Source organism: Lolium perenne, chromosome 5 (genome assembly GCF_019359855.2).
Source record: "Lolium perenne isolate Kyuss_39 chromosome 5, Kyuss_2.0, whole genome shotgun sequence".
In the NCBI taxonomy this organism is placed as follows: domain Eukaryota; kingdom Viridiplantae; phylum Streptophyta; class Magnoliopsida; order Poales; family Poaceae; genus Lolium; species Lolium perenne.
In genome coordinates, this window is record NC_067248.2 from 166,785,651 (window position 1) to 166,806,302 (window position 20,652).

General features: G+C 41.0%; 3 protein-coding genes across 4 annotated transcripts; 2 read left to right on the plus strand and 1 right to left on the minus strand.

The window, feature by feature from the left end:
- Positions 1-6,808: 6,808 nt before the first annotated feature.
- On the minus strand, positions 6,809-11,588 carry LOC127300536 (meiotic nuclear division protein 1 homolog). The gene is made up of 11 exons (XM_051330665.2): positions 11,463-11,588; positions 10,841-10,921; positions 10,118-10,234; positions 9,801-9,839; positions 9,515-9,622; positions 9,379-9,441; positions 9,248-9,299; positions 9,037-9,081; positions 8,862-8,941; positions 7,360-7,432; positions 6,809-7,220 (listed from the first exon to the last, which is right to left on the minus strand). Exons 1-10 carry the CDS (start codon positions 11,463-11,465, stop codon positions 7,397-7,399), a joined length of 624 nt encoding a protein of 207 aa, XP_051186625.1. The 5' UTR covers positions 11,466-11,588; the 3' UTR covers positions 6,809-7,220; positions 7,360-7,396.
- Positions 11,589-11,718: 130 nt separating this feature from the next.
- LOC127300533 (SURP and G-patch domain-containing protein 1-like protein) lies at positions 11,719-15,604 on the plus strand. 2 transcript variants are annotated; one of them, XM_071820156.1, is made up of 10 exons: positions 11,719-11,835; positions 12,084-12,479; positions 13,146-13,272; positions 13,384-13,490; positions 13,576-13,719; positions 14,097-14,234; positions 14,329-14,508; positions 14,945-15,123; positions 15,202-15,257; positions 15,347-15,604. In XM_071820156.1, exons 2-9 carry the CDS (start codon positions 12,101-12,103, stop codon positions 15,226-15,228), a joined length of 1,281 nt encoding a protein of 426 aa, XP_071676257.1. In that variant the 5' UTR covers positions 11,719-11,835; positions 12,084-12,100; the 3' UTR covers positions 15,229-15,257; positions 15,347-15,604. The 2 variants fall into 2 exon arrangements, with proteins under 2 accessions (XP_071676257.1, XP_071676256.1); XM_071820155.1 differs by having other exon boundaries at positions 15,202-15,604.
- A 1,464-nt stretch (positions 15,605-17,068) lies between these two features.
- On the plus strand, positions 17,069-19,478 carry LOC127300535 (ras-related protein RGP1). Its single transcript, XM_051330664.2, has 2 exons — positions 17,069-17,716; positions 18,819-19,478. The coding sequence occupies exons 1-2, from the start codon at positions 17,490-17,492 to the stop codon at positions 19,264-19,266; spliced, it is 675 nt and encodes a 224-aa protein (XP_051186624.1). The 5' UTR covers positions 17,069-17,489; the 3' UTR covers positions 19,267-19,478.
- The last annotated feature ends 1,174 nt before the right edge of the window (positions 19,479-20,652 follow it).

The following is a 20,652-nucleotide window of genomic DNA, read 5'->3' on the forward strand; positions in this document are numbered from 1 at the left end:
TCACCCATAGACTTTGGGTTTGTGAAAGTAGCTTGTATCAATCTCTCTATGTGCTTCACTAATTAGAGCCACACATGAGGTGTCTACATGATTGTTAGCACTTTTGTATTACTTTGGCCGTGAAACTTGTGTTATAAGATGCGTTTTGAGATGCAACTGATATTTTATTCTTGGTGTATTGATACATGCATATGTTACTTCATTCATGTATGCTATGTTATGATCAAACATGTATTGATACATTACACCGAGCCACATGTATTGATCTTGCTATACACTACTTCCATTAATCGGTGCAAGAAGGCTTACCTGAGCTGCCTGAACCACGGCAGATTCGAATCCACCTTAGCTATCTAGAAATACAACCTTTGCAGAAAGAGGATTTGCAGTACGGGGAGGCTGACATTGGGGACCCATGAGCCAGCAGCGTCGTCAACGTTTTAAAGGCGGCAGGAGATCGAAAGAAAAAATAAGCCAAAAATCAGTTGGTAAACAAAATCCAAGAAAAGAAACATTTACGTTTCTGAGAGGATGACATGCGGGACCCATGAGGCAGCAGCATCCTCAACTATTCCAAGGCGGCAGGGGATCAAAAGAAAAAAGGAAATAGCCAGAAATTAATTAGGGTCAAAAATAAATCCACCAAAGGAAACTTTTATTGTTCATAGAGGATGACATGTGGGACCGACCTGCCAGCTGCGTCGTCATCGTTTCAAAGGGGGCAGGGGACCAAAAGAAAAAAGGCAAATAGCCATAAATTAGGGCTAAAAAATAAATCCAACGAAGGAAACTTTTATTGTTCATAGAGGATGACATGCGGGACCCATGAGCCAGCAGCTTCCTCAACGTTTCAAAGTCGGCATGCGATCGAAAGAAAAAGACAAGTGACCAAATATCAGGAGCCAAAAATAATCCAAGGAAATAAAGTTTATTGTACATAGAAGATGACATGCGGGTCCCATTTTGCATCAGCGGTCTCAACGTTTCCAAGGCGGCACAGGACCAAAAGAAAAATGAAGTAGCCAGAAATCAGGGGGTGAAAAAAATTCAAGAAAAGAAAGATTTCAATTGGGCTGCATCTGGACATCTGGGCCTTTGAACTATCCTGCTAGGCCTTTTGACTCGTACAATTTCAGCCCACTCCAAAACAGGAAAGTTCGGATTTTTCTATAAAAAAAAGGAAAGTCATATGCTTCGAAAAAACAAAAAACAAGGAGATTGAACATATAAGTTTGTTTATGTAAAAATAAAGATTTAATTTATCCGTTTGTAATAGCTCAGAGCGAAATACACTATTTATTGTCTGCAAAATAATCAAGATATCACATGTTTCTTGTACGGGGAGGCTGACATCGGAGACCCATGAGCCAGCAGCGTCATCAACGTTTTAAAGGCGGCAGAGGATGGAAAGAAAAAATAAACCAAAAATATGTTGGTAAAAAATCCAAGAAAAGAAACATTTTCGTTCTGAGAGGATGACATGCGGGACCAATGAGGCAACAACATCCTCAGCGTTTATTGCTCATAGAGGCTGACATGTGGGACCCGTGAGCCAGTAGCATCCTCAACGTTTTGAAGGCGGCAGGAGATCGAAAGAAAAAATAAGCCAAAAATCATTTGGTAAACAAAATCCAAGAAAAGAAACATTTATCGTGCTGAGAGGATGACATGCGGGACCCATGAGGCAGCAGCATCCTCAATGATTCCAAGGCGGCAGGGGATCAAAAGAAAAAAAAGGAAATATCCAGAAATTAATTAGGGGTTCAAAATAAATCCATCAAACGAAACTTTTATTGTTCATAGAGGATGACATGTGGGACCGACCTGCCAACAACGTCCTCATCGTTTTAAAGGGGGCAGGAGATCAAAAGAAAAAGGCAAATAGCAGAAATTAGGGGTAAAAAATAACTCCAAGAAAGGAATCTTTTATTGTTCGTAGAGGATGGCATGCGGGACCCATGAGCCAGCAACTTACTCAACGTTTCAAAGGCGGCATGAGATCGAAAGAAAAAGGCAAGTGACAAAATATCAGGAGACAAAGATAATCCAAGAAAAGAAACTCTATTGTACATAGATGATGACATGCGGGTCCCATTTTGCAGCAGCGGTCCCAACGTTTCAAATGCGGCTTGAGATCAAAAGAAAAAGAAAGTAGCCAGAAATTAGGGGGTCAAAAAAATCCAAGAAAAGAAAGTTGATGGACATAGAGGATGACATGCGGGTCCCATGAGCCAGCAGCTTACTCAACGTTTCCAAGGCGGCAGGGGATCAAAAGAAAAAGGAAATAGCCAAAAATCAGAGGGCGAAAAAAATCCAAGAAAATAAACTTTTATAGCACATAGAGGATGACATGCGGGTCCCATGAGCCAGCAGGTTCCTCAACGTTTCAAACGTGGCATGAGATCGAAAGAAAAAGGAAAGTGACCAAATTTCTGGAGCCAAAAATAATTCAAGAAAAGAAACTTGATTGTACATAGAGGATGACATGCGGATCCCATTTAGCAGCAGCGGTATCACCGTTTGATAGGCGGCACGGGATCGAAAGAAAAAGGCAAGTGACCAAATATCAGGTGCCAAAAAAATCCAAGAAAAGAAAGTTTTATAGTACATAGAGGATGACATGCGGGTCCCATTTAGCAGCAGCGGTATCACCGTTTGAGAGGCGGTATGGGATCGAAAGAAAAAGGCAAGTGACCAAATATCAGGTGCCAAAAAGAATCCAAGAAAATAAATTTTTATAGTACATAGAGGATGACATGCGGGTCCCATTTAGCAGTAGCGGTATCACCGTTTGAGAGGCGGCACGGGACCGAAAGAAAAATGCAAGTGACCAAATATGAGGTGCCAAAAAAAACTCCAAGAAAAGAAAGTTGATTGCACATAGAGGATGACATGCGGGTCCCATTTAGCAGCAGCGGTCTCAACGTTTCCAAGGCGGCACGGGATCAAAAGAAAAAGGAAGTAGCCAGAAATCAGGGGGTCAAAAAAAATCCAAGAATAGAAAGAATTTTGGTTCATAGAGGATGACATGCGGGACCCATGATCCTGCATCGTAAACGGCTCGATCGGAGAGCGTTGAACGAGATGGCGCGATCGAGAAAAAAACAATGCTAGAGAGGCTGCCATCTGGCCCTACATCCCTGGGCGGTGCGGATTTGCGTTGACTCGGCCGGCGAACCCGAGAATTCGTGATGCACCACGTGCTGGGCCACCATAGGTGACGTTTTGGACGTTTTCGTCGGGCTAGGTGGCCTCAAAAACGAGAAAAAAAAGTTTTGACATGCACAACGGAGAGACCAAAAATCGTCGGTCATGGTGCAGCAGCAACCACGGCGCTACTTCAACTTCACCGGCCATAGCAACTTTTCTTGTAGTGTAACCCATGAGGGGTATGTGTATGTTAGTTGGAGCAACTTGGTAGTATGCATGGACAACAAACAATCTATGTGCTACTAAGGTATTACCTTTCCATTAGTTACCTCACTAGGGATACATGTTTGTTTACGCTTTGTATGTCCAGTGACAACCTAGATAGCCTTTTTTTTTTGCTCAAGATGGTATATTAATAGTCAACATCAACATCATACCAAAATTTTAAGGCAGTACTATATATGTTTATCTTAAACTTGGATTAAGGAGATTTCCTTTCAAATAAAGTATTAGTGAGATGTGTTGCATCATCCCTATGCTAGGACATGATGTCTTGATGCCCATATGAATGCTCATCAACAACTTAATTTTGCTATCACATTTTACTTGTCATTAGAAGATTTACTCATGCCGCATGTTTATAAGAGAGATCAAGTGCAACTGTGAACCTCGGTCCATTTTAACCATAGGAAACAATTTTTTACTTCAGTTTTTTTGAAGTTTTACTTTCAACATTATTAATTTAAAAAATACAAAAATACATTACACGGTGTACTTGCTTTATTTTAAATTTTTTATATTAATTACACACGTTGTGTCTGATAAACACCTCAGTTGAGTTGGCGATCGAAAATCTATTTTTTTTTTTTTGCATTTGCAGGTTGTGTGGAGAGGATAGAGGATATGATCACTTTTTCCCCGAGAGTTCGATATAACCCCCAAGTCACCTTTGTGGAAAAAATTACGCTTGATGCATGACTTTGCGCTTACAGTCCCAACGAGATGATAAACACGTGTAGTTTTGTTGCTATCAGCATGCCAATTTTTTTGGAAAGCTCCCATCTCCAATAGGTATGGTCGTGCAGCCATTTAAAAGTTCCATGTCGCCATTATTGTAAGGATTTTAGGTACCACCCCATCCACGAGTCGGGGAAGTCCATTCTAGCCAAGGGCGCCTCGAATGAAGAGCACACGTGAATTTTGGGAGATTCTACACCCCAAGCCCACCCAAATTTCTTGGTCTATATGCAAGCTTCCATATAACCTTAAATTTCTTTCTAAGGCATTATTTGTACGATCCCACATGAAATCTCTTGAAAATCTAATGATTTATGGAATTGTGATTTGTGGCAAGGTGAGCACCGAAATGTGATAAATGGCAAGGGAGGTACGAGTCGATATGATGTAGGTGCAATTACCAACATGGTGATGTGCTTCCCAATAGGATGTTTTGTCAACTAGCAGTTGGAAACCACTCTTCCAAGCCTGTGCACCATAAGTACTAGTCCTAGGTACTCAATTTGAAAGTCAACTATAACCGTCCCGAAATTTTTGAAGGGTTCATACCATAGAAAACAAAAAATTACCGCAAGAACAACCAAAACCAAGATGCAATCTATAAAAAACCAATGTACAATCTACTAGATTGAAGCAACGAGATATATTAGAATCTTACCCTTGAATATCTCGTGGATGTATTAGTCGTACTCTTGCCAAACTCAAGTTCGTGATGAAGTCCTTCCAGCGCTGCAAGTGGCAGCACCTCCATACTCGGTCACACGTATGGTGTCGATGAAGACGCCATTTCCATGTTCCAGCGGGCAGCGTATGTAGTATATCCTCCGGGAATCCTAGCAACACAATGATGTGGTGGTGGAGGAGAAATCCTGCAGGGCTTCGCCTAAGCCTGCGCAGGAGGAGAGGGAGGGAGGATACGTGGCAGCAACGTCTTACTGTTGTTGCAAATATTCGATATCCGATAGTAAATGAGTAAGTCATGTTCATTGTGTCCATAAGAAGGGAGGTCTTACTGTTGTTGCAAATGAAGAAAATGAACTTATCCCTCAAAGGACCATTAATGGCTATAGAATGTGCATGAATTTAAGAAATTTAAATAAATCTATACATAAGGATCATTCACATTTACCATTCATTGATCAAATTCTTGAACAATTGTGTAATTAAACATCCTCATTTTTGTTACCTTGATGATTATATTGGTTTCTCTCAAATTTCTATGCATAAAGATGATCATGAAAAGACAAATTTTAATTGTCTCCATGGTAATTTTGCGTATAGAAGAATGCCATTCGATGTATGCAACGTCCCTGCTACTTTTCAAAGATGCATGAATGCCCATATTTACTGATTAGATTGAGAACATTATGGAAGTCTTTATGGATGTTTTTTCTATGTATAGTACTTTATTTGATAATTGCCTATTCAATCTTAACAAAGTTTTGCAACGGTGTGAGGACCAATACTTGCTCTTGAGTAAGGAGAAATGTCACTTCGTGGCAACAAAAGAAGTTGTTCTTAGAAACACAATTGTTCTTAGACACACAATATTAGATAGATGTACTGAAGTTGATAGAGCTAAGGTGGAGGCAATTGGAAATCTACCTTATCCGTGAGATATAAGAGGTATGAGAAGTTTCCTTGGAAATATGTTTTTTATAGGAAGTTGGTTAAAGATTTCTCTAAAGTTTCTAAGTCTCTTACTATTGTTTTTTTAAAAGGATGTTTGTTTTTTTTCTTTTGATGATGATTGCATTGAATCCTTAAAAATATTAAAGAAAGCTTTAATTTTTGTTATGTCATTTAACCACCAAACTGAAACTTGCCTTTTAAAATTATGTGTGATGGTAGTGATTATGTTGTAGGAGCTATTCTCGGTTAATGTGCTGACAAGAAACTGAATGTGATTTACTATGCTAGCAAAACACTTATCGTGAAGGAATTATAAACTGAAAAAGAATTTTTGGCTATCTACAACTAAAATATGTCTAGATACATCTATATTAGCATCAAGTAATATGAATCGGAGAGAGGATTATTTTTGCTTGTAGTAAGTTTAGATCTTACATTGTAGACTCTAAAGTCAATGTGCATACTGGCCATTCAACTCTTAAATATCTAAAGAATAAAAAAAATGATAAACCAAGAATAATAAGACAAATTCTTTTACTACAAGAATTTGATTTGATTGTTAATTGGAAAAAATGAAGATAACCTTGCTGATGGTCATTTGTCTAGAGTAGAAAATATGCCTGATGATCATAATTCTATTGGTGACTTTTTTTTAATGAACAACTTGCAAGTATTAAAGTGGAATCACCTTGGTTTACTGATTATGCTAATTTCGTTGTTGCAAAAGTTATGGTACGTAAGTTTACTATGGAACAATGAAAGAACTTACCTTTTTATGATCGTATGCAATACATTTGGACGACCCATTTTTGTAGTATAAGAAATTAAGAAGTATGTTGATGGCATTATTAAACTCGTTGTGCACCCAAGTTTGAACAATTATCGTAAGGAAATGTCATTCATGCAATTGCTTCATGGTGTACTTCAAAGTAGGCACGGGCCAAACTCAAAAACAGCTCCGGGATTTGTTTATAAATCATGCAGCAACGACACACATGACACCAGTGCAGCCCAATGGTCGCAACCACATAATTTTTTCTAGCAGATATTTTTGCAAAGAAAGCAAGTACATATTTTGTACCTAATGGATGATCGAGTTGCATTAGAAAATGAAACGAGCACACATGACACCAATGCAAAAGACAAAAATATGGACTCTTGGGGCGAGGGTGTGAAAGGATATTGAAAGAGAATGCCAATTTCTATCTGGCAAACATCCATATAGCAAAGGAGAACCACGACTACCTTCTCTAGGTATTGTTAGTTGCATGTTCTAGCTTCTTATTTCACATCCTTCCGTTTTCCTATTTGGAAGCTTGACGGTCAATCTCTTACATGCATGTGCCAAATTCATGGGTTCCTTCCTCTTCTAGCATTGTGTTATCACAGTGAGAGTTCCTATTGTCGACATTAATAGGTACCTGTTTAAAATAACAGAACAAGTCAGATAATGACATTATCTGCTCAGTATTTCAAACAGAATATGGTACGGGTGACTTTCACCAATTCCACACAAACTACTCTAAATCCAATATCATGTGCGGAGGGGGGATTACATACAAGGCTGTAACAGGGCAGGCAGGCAGGATGTTCAGCATTACGGCAGATAGTCAAAGTCTTCTGTTATGCCAGCCTGAAATTCCACAACAACACACATCAGATGAATGCAGAACTGGTTTCTGAAGGATGTTATCTTATCTAGGAAATGAGGATATGGATTAGTCAAAGTTACTTTCCAGAAAAACAAGCTAACGTTTCTCACAAGATAAAGAAGCCAATCTCAAACTTTAGTTGTCACATCCAATGGCGCACCAAAGCTAAGCTACACTACAGTCACTTGCGAACGATTCAGGTCTTTACATGTTTCAATACCCCGCCAAGTCCAAACTAGTAAACAAAAAATGGCCAGCTTCTTAATTCTGGCACTGTAATTCATTGTGCTGGGCGGCATGGCACGGCATTCTACTGCTATGTTCTTAAATTTAAATCACTCAAGACAAACATGTACAGTGTGTTCTCTACAGGACAAAAGGCTTCACAATTTAAGTGGGCAAGTAGGTCGGATGGATATGCTTCTTTAAGATGGTCAGGTTATTTCACACCATGTACAAATATGGTGCATTTGGGTCCACTACACCCTGGATAAGAGATATACCTCACAAGCAACATCTAGTGCATGAATATGGATTAGTTGCAGACTTTTTGGTATGCCTTATGGCAACAATAAACTTGGCATGTTAGCGAGCACAAAGACAACAAGTACAAAGTAACAGATGGACATGATTTAGGCTCATCCTTGTAGAGCAGGGCCAGAGCTAGGTACGGGTCAATGGACTCAGCTGGCCCCAATGGACCACTGCAAATACCTTGGTAAATTACTGAAATTACACTAATTACCAGGCCATGACAGTGACACCAGCACAATGGAGGTCGCGCTGGTCCTCCCCAAAGGTGTCCTCGTCCCTATTCTACTGCCCAAACAGAAAGCACACATCGAATGCTAGAATTTTAATGTAAGCACCCTTACATAGTCAACATAACCACCAATTGTTTACACTCTTAATAACATTACTGAAGATAAAAATGAAGGTTCTAGAGCACTGCAAAGTTAGTTAACAAAAAAGAAGAAATATATTGACTAGTGAAAAGATCTAGCTGTGGCTAGCTTAAGTAATTAAAGGAAAAAAGAAGAAGATTTAATGTGCATGCATGGCAATATACTTACTAGTATGTTAATGTATCCTTTGAAAAAAATAATATGGTACTAATATCTATGAGGTAGATGATCTTAAGTTGGCCATATTTTATGGTATCAACCATTTAAAGGATTTTATGTAACCCAATAATTATTGTTGCACTCGCTCAGAACCATGTCAATCCACTCTGCACTAAGTGGCATTCTTCTAACTACTAAGTGTTGCTTCACCTAAGCTTTAGATGGTTACAAATCGTTAGTTCCAATTGTATATTGGCATAAGTGAAGTAACAGGCTAACAGCATGCCATCTCTATAGTTTCTGAATTCCATTTCTAATTACAATATGAGGAGAGGGCAGAACCTACCTCCCTGTACATGTTTTCGAGTTGTTCTTTTGCTTGAGGGAATGTAGTTGAACACCATTGTTGCAAAGTGAAGATGTTCTCTGAAGTTTCATTCATAATGACATTAGCCTAAGTGATGGCAGGCAAGTCGCAAGCATTAATTTCTCACAAAGTTGACAAGTGGAACTACTGGTACCTGTCCACCTGTTGGCTGCTAAATGGGAGACCTCAGTAGCATCCTCTGCAATTATCAGCATACAGTTTAGAAAAAAGTATATTTACTGTACGAACTTCGATGAAACAGGATGTTTCCGTGGAAACACAGGTCAGAAAAATGTATCAAACACTAATAATAGATGCGACAAAAGCCAATTCCTATACTAAATGAGGAATGGTAGATGTCATACTCATTGCCTCTAGCGCAGATGGATCACTATCAGCATAAGCAGCCAGTTCTTCCTGAAATGAGCATAGAAGTGGTTGAGCTGCACATGGCACTGATGAAAACCAAAGAAGAGATAGCTGGATGTATATAAACCTTTAACTTCTCATGGCGTAACTCTATAGCCTTCAGCTCCTGCAAAGCATCTTCTCTCTCGTCCTACAGCAATGCATATAAGTTTGATCTAAATGCCTCTTACACAGCTCAACAGAGGACACGGTGAATAACTTACAGAGTCCTCCCTGCCAGTTTTCAAGTTGTCTCTCTGCTCAACAAGCTCCAGGTAACGCTTTTTAGAGTTTGAAAGATCAGACTCCAGCTTGTTGTAAGTAGTCCTCAGCTACAAGCAATCCAACATTCACTATTATAAGTTGGTCTTAATGAGGCTACATGTAAGTGACTTAATTGGTATGTGCGGCCTGGTTTTCATTGAAGTCCAACCACACATGCAAGGTTAAAGTTTGCTAATGACGCTATGCAGTGTAAGAAGAGCAGAGTTCAATTCATCATAACAATACCTGATTTCCAGCACAGCTGGGAAGACTCCAAAAGTACACCTGTAAGGAAACTAAGGAGTTCAGAAACAAAAGGTACATGGATGAGTATGCAAGTTAAGCAAACAATTGGCATGCACTCTCTTTGTGATACATATAGCATGCAAAGTTAAAGTTAGGTGCAACCCAAACACAATTTTCTTGAAGAGGACAATAAACCTTCTTTAGTTAAAGAAACATCAACTTAATGCACACCCTATCTGCAAATGGCTACATCATGACAGTGAATCAGTCCAACTACTCTTTCCCGTCGATGCTACAATAAAAGAAGAAAAACTTACAGAAGTCCCTATTTTGTCTCTCAAGACAAGATCATCATCCACCAGGGTTTGCACAACATCCTTAACGGACTGGCTGATCACTCCCCTTTTAGGACCCATCTTCTCGAGCTCTTTTAGCTGAAGTACAAGAGAATAATAAATTTATGACACATTAAAACATATTCTACAGCCTACACGAAGAAACAACAGACATAGACGCTACTGATCGTTTTTCAAGCCAAAAGAACTGGCGCGACCACATGAACATCAGAACAGAAACCTTTAGTGCACAGAAATAGAAGTTCACCAAAGCACGTTGGCACTCATATACAGCTGTATTATTTACTGCTGGCAGCAGTATATATAGAGTCGTATGTTAAGGTATTAACGGTGAGCTTTAAATAGACTCTGATTTCCTGTGGAAAATAAATGCATAATGTAACATGGAGGTGACAATTTGACAGGTTAAAATCAATATTGAACGAGAATATGGGAATGAAGTGCAGCAATTAGACTGGCATGTAGCATATGAATTACTTGCGTTGATCATCATTACAGATTATAGCTAAACTACATATAAACACCCTACGGGCGCATCTTCAAGCTAAAACTTCCACATTAGCACCAGAAAAGAAGCACACATAAGTTTGTTGCGCACGAACAAAAAGTAGTCGCTGGAAACAGCTAATGTTGGCAAAAAAAAAGTGGTAGAATAGTTTCGCAAAATCTCCACAGGAGGTTTACCAGATAGAAGTCTTGACTGTCGTAGAATATTTGAAGCATCTGCTCCCGTTTCTCCTCCAACGAAAGGCCCCTCTTCTTCGACTAAGGACAGTAAGGAGAATAATCAGCTATGAACTATCCATTAAAACTATGCAGGCGCTTAGGGATACAGTACAGGAAATGCCATCACAATTCCAAACTTGTCACAGGAAATACAGTACGAACACAGTTCCATGGCATTGCAAATCCCAATTCCCAACCGCACCCACAAGCACACCCAGTGACCCAGAAACACAACCGGTGACCCACAAACAGCTGATAGTCTGAAATTCATCGAGGCGGCACTCTAAACTGAAACATACGGCTATGAGATGCAAAATGCACCTTAGATGTGACGGGCGGCAGTGCGATAACAATGGAAATTGGAAAACCTAGGGGCCCAACGATTCACAGTACGAAATGCACCGAATTCTCCAATCCGCTACACCCTAGTGCTTCTGAACGCACAGCCGAACTACCTCGCGTGCAAAAGGGAGCTCCACTTCCAGTCCGCCGAGCCATGGACCCCGTGCCCGCGCCACCAAAATTCGGCGGCGTTGGCGCGCAGGGGTGAAGGAGATGAACCATAGGAGAAGGAACTCACCATGGCTGGAGAGCACCGTCGATCCGGTGGCGACGGAGGGTGGCGCTGCCGCCGGTCGCCGGGAGACGCGAGGGGGAGTGGGGAAGGTTTTGCGTCAGTTCGCTCCGCGAATGCGCCTTCTAGATTAGACGAGGCTAGAGGGCTTGTTGGGCCCTGGCCCGCCTAGGTTGGGCCGACGCACGAAATGGGTAAGGCCGGGCCGGCCCAGGCCCGGAAGCCCAACCTGCGGTTCGCTTCCCACGGCGGAGCCGAGTCAAGTCCGTACGGTCGGCAGCTTCTTCTTCCCCATCGTCACATCCCGATTCCCCCATCCCACCACCGCGAGAAATTCGTTTCTAGGGTTTGGTTCCCCCGTCCGATCTCTCTGGATCAGGTAACTCTCCCTCACCACGCGCCCTCCCGCCCCCATGGGATCCAGCGATTCGAGGCCTCGCGCCTCCATCCCGGAATTTTCCCCAATTTTTTGCACGCCAAGTCTCGCCCAAATCGGCTTTTGGTGGATTTTTTCTGAGCGGGATGGGGGTGGCAGGCTAGATTGCGTCTAGACTTGTTTCGGTGGATTATGTATGTTGTTACCTTTTCTGTAACAACCCATGGCGGTGTGTTGATTGGAGCTTAAAGGATTGTGTAGCGTAGCCATGGATAAGGGCCTCTTCGCCAACGACGGCTCCTTCATGGAGCGGTTCAAGCAGATGCAGCAGGAGAAGGACAAGGAGAAGGCCACCCCCACCAGCGCCTCAGCCCCGGCCGCGGCGCCCAAGGCTGTGAACCCCAAGTCGCCTATTGTCATCCCCATGAACAAGAGGCCGCTTGAGGTGAAGAAGGCGGCGCCCGTCTTGTCGGGCGGGAAGCTGGCCTTCAGCCTGAAGAAGAACAAGGCCCCCATCTTGCCCGTCAAGTTCGGGGCCGAGGAGGACGAGGACGAAGACGATGTGGGCGGTGTCAAGAGGGAGGATCACGCCAAGCGGCACAAGTCTGCTGATGCCTCCTCAGCAGCTGCCCCAGCAGGGGCTGTTGGTAATCATTTTTCTTTTCATTTGCTGCTGTTACTGCATTTCTTTCTAGTGACACACTCTCTGAGATCATATGTCCTTACTGCGGGTGGTACCTCTTGAGTCTTGACTCTACATATAGATATGCTACAACTACAAGGATTCAAATTTTGACAGACCATTTTAAACATTAGAGATACTGTATCTTGTATGTGTACATGCGCACTGTTACTTGGATTACAATTGTGATTAAGATTGTCTCAAATGCGATCAACTTATTCTGAGCTGAACATTTTGAGCAAAAACAGTTGTTTCTTGATTCCTGACTTGAGAATTGCAATATATAATGACGCTGCACTGCTTATCTGAAGCATACCTGTCTGACTAACTAAAAAAACCAATCGCCATTGCACCACCATACTGAAACTCTGCTTTTGCTTAGCTATGCATGCAGTAGTACCTTGTCGAATGTGGACATCAGTTCTCAGCATCTGTAATTCTATATTCCAAACACTGTTGGCAGAAGAAAGTTGTGAAGGTTTTGGTTTTTTCTTATGGCTGCAGTTTATAGATTAACTATATCGATATTGCTGGGAAGGATGTTGATTGAAAGGGTTGGAAATGTGGCGCTACTGCTTTGCATTCCCTTGTTCATCCGCTTGATATTAATGAGCTCTTAAGTGACATGCAGCCTCAGCAACACCAAATGATATGACTGTCAGGCAGGTTGCTGACAAATTAGCAAGCTTTGTCGCAAAAAACGGGAGACAGTTTGAGGATATCACACGGCAGAGGAATCCTGGGGATACACCATTCAAGTATGACTGCTCTAGCTTTGCTGACTTACATTAATGTTGGAAATAAAAAAAAATATCTATGATTAGCTGTTGCGATAATGAACTCTTAACCACGTGTCTGGTTATCTGCAGGTTTCTATTTGATAAGAACTCTTCAGACTACAAATATTATGAGACCCGGCTTGCTGAAGAGGAAAAAGTGCTTGCACAAACAAAAGATGCTCAGGCTTCAAAAATTGGTACGTGTGTCAGAGAACATCGTTACTGTTGCTATCACTTATCTTCTGTGCATGTTGTGATGCCATATGTTCTTGCTAAATGCAGTTAATTCTAGCACTGAAAGCTCCAGAGCACATAGTGGTTCACATAGAAGCTCGTTTGAACCCAAATCGAACTACCAAACACCAGCTTCTGCTTTATATGGGGCATATGAGGGCGGTCCTTCTCAGGGAAGCTCATCTAGTCATGGTAAGTTCCTCGCGATGTCTTTCTTGATAATGTTCAAATGGTCAAGTTCTTTTTCTTAAGCTTGTCTGCTACTCTTGCTTTGATTGCTTTTTTTTTTTGGTGTTCGTAGGCTGGATTCACCACTTTCTAATTGTTTTATTGTGCTTACAAGTCTGGTTCGCCACATTAATTGTCATTCTGCTTCTCTTTTTTCTTGTTTTGGCATGCTCTGTAATATGCGCTTGTCTTAATGCATAAAATAGATATATGATGCTCTTAAAAAAAGATAAATTGTGATTTGTTTTTGGACCCTATATCCTTTTATCATCACATCTAGCAGTTTCATTTTGTTTCTATTTCATAATTTTAGTTTGTCAATGCTGTCTCATGTACTGCAGGTGATCACAGTGCGTCTGCACCTTCAGACCCAGTAGCATTGATGGAATTCTACATGAAGAAAGCTGCACAGGAAGAACGGAAGAGACCACCAAGACAGTCGAAAGACGAAATGCCACCACCTCCTTGCCTTGTTCAGGGTACCTTTTTTGCATTTATTATTTTCCATTGCTCTGTTGGTAGGCTGTAGAGACTTTGATATTTATTGTAGTACAATCTTTTCTGTCTTTCCAGGTCCTCCTAAGAAGGGACACCACATGGGTGACTTCATTCCTCAGGAAGAACTTGAGAAATTCATGGCACGCTGTAATGATGCTGCAGCACAAAAGGCTACCAAAGAAGCTGCAGAGAAGGCTAAAATTCAGGCTGACAATATTGGGCACAAGCTTCTGTCTAAGATGGGCTGGAGGGAAGGTTAGTCCTTGAATACTTGATACAGAGTTCCATTTCTAGTGAATGCTTGTATGGCATTGTAGGATCTTACTTGACCTATTGGATTGTTTTTTAGCCAGTAAAGAATTCCAGATAAAGTTAAATAACTCAATAGATTTCTGATATTGATATGTATTGTCTCTGATGTCTGAATGTGTCCCATCTCAGTGCATTTGGTTGCCTGTTGCAAACCATCCTTGGTGCACAAATATGCAGTAACATGCAGTTTCTTGTTAACAGCAACACCCAATGGGAAATCCTTGATGAACAACACCAGAAATAAACTATGTTTTCTGGATTCTGCAGCATATAGAATTTCTGCTAACCTTTCCCCTTCCGAGCCTTTCCGTTGGACACTGAATTAGTCACGTGATTTAAACTTGATCCAAGTAGGCGCTAAATGTAGTATGTTATGCAGGTGAGGGTCTTGGCAGCGAGAGAAGTGGCCGTGCAGATCCAGTTATGGCTGGAGATATTAAACAGGACCATCTTGGTGTTGGTGCTGTCCAACCTGGTGTGGTCTCATCTGAAGATGACATCTATGAGCAATACAAGAAGCGAATGATGCTTGGCTACCGCCATAGGCCAAACCCACTGGTATGCTGTCAGCCATGGCTTGCTTTAATGAATTTCCGTTATATATGTTTGTCTTAACAGTTGTGTTATTTTGTGCAGAACAACCCAAGGAAACAATACTACTGATACAAAGGAGGCCAGCCGAGGGGGAAGACGTAAGAAGTCAATTTTGCTGCATTTTTGCTCACAGAACTAACTACTACTCCGGGATATCACTAACACTATTGAAAGCTTTGTTCACCAGCAGAAAAGCCAAGAAGTTCATTTTGTTCAGCAAGTAACTTGGGATGCCACAGCTCTGGGGCTTCCTGGGTTCCGCAGTAGCTTTGCTTTTGTACTGTTCGTTTTTGTCAAGTTAAATACTCTGAATGTTCTATGTAGTGTTTTATTTTAAAGTTTCTTTAAAATGGTTATGTGTTTCTACCTCTGGTGATGGACAATGTAACTTTTGTGATTATGCAACTTCTGTCAGGATTTACTTCAATTAAGTAATGTTTTCTTATATTGTGTTTGTTGCTTTGAGTTGTCCGTTTCCAGCTAATTGTTACATGTGCAATTCTAAAGGAACTGAAATTGCCTGAATTTACGAGTAGCATAGGTGTGCATTAGCGATGGGTTTTATTGATTAAGTGTGATGAGTTTGTCTCAGCTACAGTACTGAAACTACTATGAGTTTATATTCGAAGATGCAAGTCATCATCACGCTGACTAATCTATGATCTGTAGGTGAGTGGTTTTCTATTTTGTTAACATACTGTACAAGCGATATTCAGGTTTTCCTTCGACGAAACGTGAACGCTGTAAGGACTGTTGTTCCGTGAACAAAGTGGTTTAAAATTCAAACAGTGCCTGCCATGTCGGCCAATACATACTGGTTTAATAAGTCAACGGCGACAAAAATGAGATGGTTCACCTTCTCTATATGCCTCGTGTTTTAATAAACCGCAAATCGACCAAATCAACTGAACCTTTTTCCGCTTTGCATATTGCTGTGTGTTGATGGTAGGCTGGTTTATCACAAATCAACTGAACTTTTTTCCGTTTTTCATATCGCTGTGTGTCGTCGACCGATTCGAAGTCCCTAAGGTAGATTCGCTGTTCATATTACTAGAAAAGAAGATGCGCCTGATGTGGTCTCGAGGAAGATGACATGCATCCCTCCTGCCTCTGTTCTTTTCCTAATCTTTGATTGGTCTTTTTACACTTGGCTTATTCTAGTCCTGACAACTATGTTGCTAATAATGTCAACTCTGATCCAGCTACTATGCAGGCTATTTTGCAATCTGGCAACCCGTGTGCCCCTCTCTAAAATATTTTCACTTTCTTTTGGTTTCACTGGAAGACCAGGAACGGTCGGCTCGCCTTCGCAGGTTTGCTTGACCTTCATCGAGCTCCTCCGCCCGAAGTCGGTTTACCGCATGGCACGCAGTCAGGACTTAGAGCATCTCCAGTCGCGTCCCCCAAAGCGTCTCCCAAACCGCGCCGGATTGAGCGTTTGGGGGACGTGTTTTGTTCGTGCCACCTTTGGGGGACGTCGCTCCCCAGCCGTGTCCCCCAAACGCCGCCCCCAAACATTTAAATTACTTTTTTTAACACATAAACCATTTATCAAATGTAGCATATGAATAAAAATGTTTGCGAGGATTGTTTTTAAATTAAATTACAACAAACAATAAAACAAGTAATCAAATATAATAAATAGGGCTAGATGCTACATCAAGGTGCCACAGTATTTCCTTTGATCCTCCACAAATGCTCTTAGCCGTGAACGAGAACGAGTGCCATGATGTCAGGAGGAGAGCTTGGGGCGTAAATTATCCGGAACGATTTAGCTCGTTTCGAACATTTTTTGAAGTTAAAAGTTGAAAATCCAGGCTCGTGTAAGAAGAATCTTCCTAGAACAAGTAGTGATAGTATACAAGGGGGAAGCAAACCTAGCCAGTACATTGGTATTTTAATCTCGTGTGGACCGTTGACGGTTGAGCGAGCACGTCTTCGCACTTCCTTTCCCTCTCCCCTCCCTCTTTGCTGAATTTCCATCCTCCTCGTGTGCATCTCCACTTTCCTGTTGATCGCTTCAACACTGCCAGCTCTTATTTTAACACCAAACAAGTTTACAAATTCTTCATCATCATCGCCGCCACCATCTTCTTCTTCCCAATAACAATTCAGCGCTCTCATCGATCCCACCCACTACCTGCTCCTCAATACTACTTGCGTTCTTGCTGCAACAGTAGCCCCGCGGTTCAGAAAACCAAGAACGTGAGAAGGGGGACGCACTTTCCTTCTCCTGACGCCAAGATCGGTCAGCCAAGATAAAGAGATTCCCTGCCGGTGCAGATTCGGTTGAAGTAGGGAAACTCGGCGAGGCGATTTCACCCGAGAAGATGTCTCGGGGCTACGGGGAGATGGGGCAGAAAGTCGACTACGTCTTCAAGGTGGTGCTCATCGGCGACTCCGCCGTCGGCAAGTCGCAGCTGCTCGCGCGGTTCGCGCGCAACGAGTTCAGCCTCGATTCCAAGGCCACCATCGGCGTCGAGTTCCAGACCAAGACCCTGCACATCGACAACCGGACCGTCAAGGCACAGATCTGGGACACCGCCGGACAAGAAAGGTACTAATAACCAAGTACTCTATTAACAAAACAAAAACAAAAAAACCTGCTCGCTGGATCCTCTCCATGGCCTTGATCGTTTAATTGGGGGATCATTCATATTGCTGATGTAGACCATGCACTAGCTAACTAGCTGCAGTAATAATCTTTATGGATGAAGATATTTTTGTGATAAGATTCCTCTAAATTGGGTTTTGCACTTAGTCCTGTCATTGCTGAGTGGAATAGTGATGGGTTTATCATTGTTTGTGGTGAAATCATGAGCTTATTGTCTCTTCTGTAAAATAATGTTGCAATTGTTATGCTGTCTCCTTTACAAGATAACTTGGTGTTCGTTGTTTTCCTTGCTATAAGCTTCTAAGTAGGACCCGTTAAATGCGCTTAAAATTGACAAACTGATGTTTTCCCTGATCATCTTGGGTAGCTACCATATCCAAATTTTTCCATACTAACGCAGTTGGAATTTGCTCAGTCTAAATGTAGACTAGAGGGTTACATCAGAGTATATAGCATGCCTTAGATTTTGACAGTTGCGGAAATTTCAGTTGCCTATTATCATATAGTTGCACATGTAAATTAGGAAAAGGATTAGAATCTGCCAAAATGCTTTGACCAACTTCTCCACAATAAAGTGACTAAAGAAGTAGGCAAACAGAATAAACAGCTTTCTCATATAAGGCATATCGTAATTTTTTAGACAAGGGTTCAACCAAAATTTACTCTACTGGAAAAAAAGTAATGTCACTGGATCTGCATTCAAAGTTGCTTACTTAGGATTAAAGTTGTGTGTCAGATAAAGATTGGTCTTAACGAATCGTGACATGCAAGTGAATGGAGGGAGTAAGTCTTAACATCTAGCAGTTTGGTCATGAATATTTTGTTAGATCTGCAAGTGAAGGGATGGTATTCTTGTTGTTGTTGTAAGTGAACTGTAACAGTAATAATAGCCTACCCAACTTGCTTGGTTTATTTAATTCTTCACTTTCAATATCTGAACCTGTACTGAGTTTATTTAATTCTTCACTTTCAGTATCTAAACCTGCACTGAGTGTATTAAATTATTCACTTTCAATATCTAAACTTGCACTGAATGTGTTAACAGGTACCGAGCAGTAACAAGTGCTTACTACAGAGGCGCAGTAGGAGCGATGCTAGTATATGACATGACCAAGCGCCAGTCCTTTGATCATATGGCAAGGTGGCTTGAGGAATTGCGAAGCCATGCTGACAAGAACATCATGATCATGCTAATTGGGAACAAATCAGATCTTGGCACACTACGGGCTGTACCGACCGAGGATGCGAAGGAGTTTGCTGAACGCGAGAGCCTCTTCTTCATGGAGACCTCGGCTCTTGAGGCCACCAATGTCGAAAATGCTTTCACGACTGCTCTAACAGAGATATACCGCACCGTCAGCAAGAAAAACCTTGTTGCGAACGACGAGTCGAATTCTAGCGGAAACGCGAGTTTGCTGAAAGGAACTAAAGTTATCATCCCTGGTCAGGAGGCAGCCCCTGCAGCCAAGGCCACATGTTGTATGTCCTCGTAGACATAGCATCATATATACTATGGTGTTTCTGGCAATTAAATGTTTCCATGTAGTCCCACTGTATCTACACATTGAATAGCTGGGATTCTTGGGAGGAGGGACGAAAGGTCCATATCAATAGTTAACTCACATACATTGTAATTTTCTTGATAACTACTTTTTAATCTAATTATATGGCGGTGTGTAGTCATTAAAAACATTTTTCAGATAAACCAGCTCAACCTTTTCACCTTTTATGCTGGCTTTTCTCTGAATCTCCAGGCGCAAACATGCTAGGCCATGAAAGCGTGTGTTGCCGTGTATATCTATCTTCTTAAAATAGGTGCAGAGATATTAGAGAAAAAAAATTAAAGGTACAAGTACAATTATCTGAGTAATATTGTACAAAATTACAGATACTATCTGGAACCAGCGTAGTTTAGTCCTATCTTAGTCAGACATTAAGCAGGTCACAGTGGTGGTCGAAATGAGAAACCTCTACAAGACTTTTTTCCCCCAGAAACTACAGATGTTGTTAGTTAAACACGCACAAACTATAACACACGTGTAGTTTAATTTTGACATGCTTTTATAAAATCGGCTGAAACCCAATAGAAGTACCTAGAAACAGAAAAAATTGTCAAATATGGGTCTAATTTCAGCGAAAATCGGTGTTATACCATATTACCCCTTTTTTTGTTATTCCTTCAACAGACCTCCATTTTTGGGACACATAAAACGGGAAAACAATTTTTTGTGACAAAAAATTTGAAACTCATTTCGACCCTTTTGTTTGTCATGCCAAGATACACTTATAGGCATAATTTGGGAAAATTATGACAAAATATGACACGGATATGGCCATCACCATGATCATTTGGGTAGAAAGTCAAGATGATTCAGACATGATAGCCCATTTAAGAATTTGTGTTGTTTTAATCATCAACTTACAAGTTTGTTGTTTTCTGTCAACGAGGACACATAAAGGACTCTGTGTGCAAGTTTTACTTATTTTTTTATATTTTCTTTGATTGGATTCAAAATTGCTGAAATGACCATTCATAGCAAGGGGTTAAATATTTCAAATTTCTTCGCCTGGAATCCTACTTTGTTAGCTTAAAACTATATTTTCTCACTTTTAGAACCAGACTATAAATTTTTTATTTTAAATTTAACATACTTTTTTTTAAATATGGCCGAAAATAAAAAAAAAGGGTATCTAGGAAACGAGAAAACCCATCAAATCTAGAAACTGCCATTCTAAATTTCTAATAGGGTCTAATTTGAGTGATGCCATATTTCCCCATATTTTTTGTAATTTCTTTCAAAACCCCTTTTTAGAACACATGAAATCGAAAATAATTTTGTATGAAAAAAATTGGAAAGCTATTTTAAAATTTGTAATAG

Coding starts and splice junctions, on each gene's coding strand:
- LOC127300536 (XM_051330665.2), bottom strand. Junction 9,300..9,378: donor TACGCCATGAGAAGTTAAAG/GTTTATATACAT, acceptor TGCTCATTTCAG/GAAGAACTGGCTGCTTATGC. Junction 7,433..8,861: donor TCGAAAACATGTACAGGGAG/GTAGGTTCTGCC, acceptor GTGGAATTTCAG/GCTGGCATAACAGAAGACTT.
- LOC127300533 (XM_071820155.1), top strand. CDS start 12,101: ATGGATAAGGGCCTCTTCGCCAACGACGGCTCCTTCATGGAGCGGTTC. Junction 12,480..13,145: donor TGCCCCAGCAGGGGCTGTTG/GTAATCATTTTT, acceptor AGTGACATGCAG/CCTCAGCAACACCAAATGAT. Junction 14,235..14,328: donor ACCTCCTTGCCTTGTTCAGG/GTACCTTTTTTG, acceptor CTGTCTTTCCAG/GTCCTCCTAAGAAGGGACAC.
- LOC127300535 (XM_051330664.2), top strand. CDS start 17,490: ATGTCTCGGGGCTACGGGGAGATGGGGCAGAAAGTCGACTACGTCTTC. Junction 17,717..18,818: donor GACACCGCCGGACAAGAAAG/GTACTAATAACC, acceptor ATGTGTTAACAG/GTACCGAGCAGTAACAAGTG.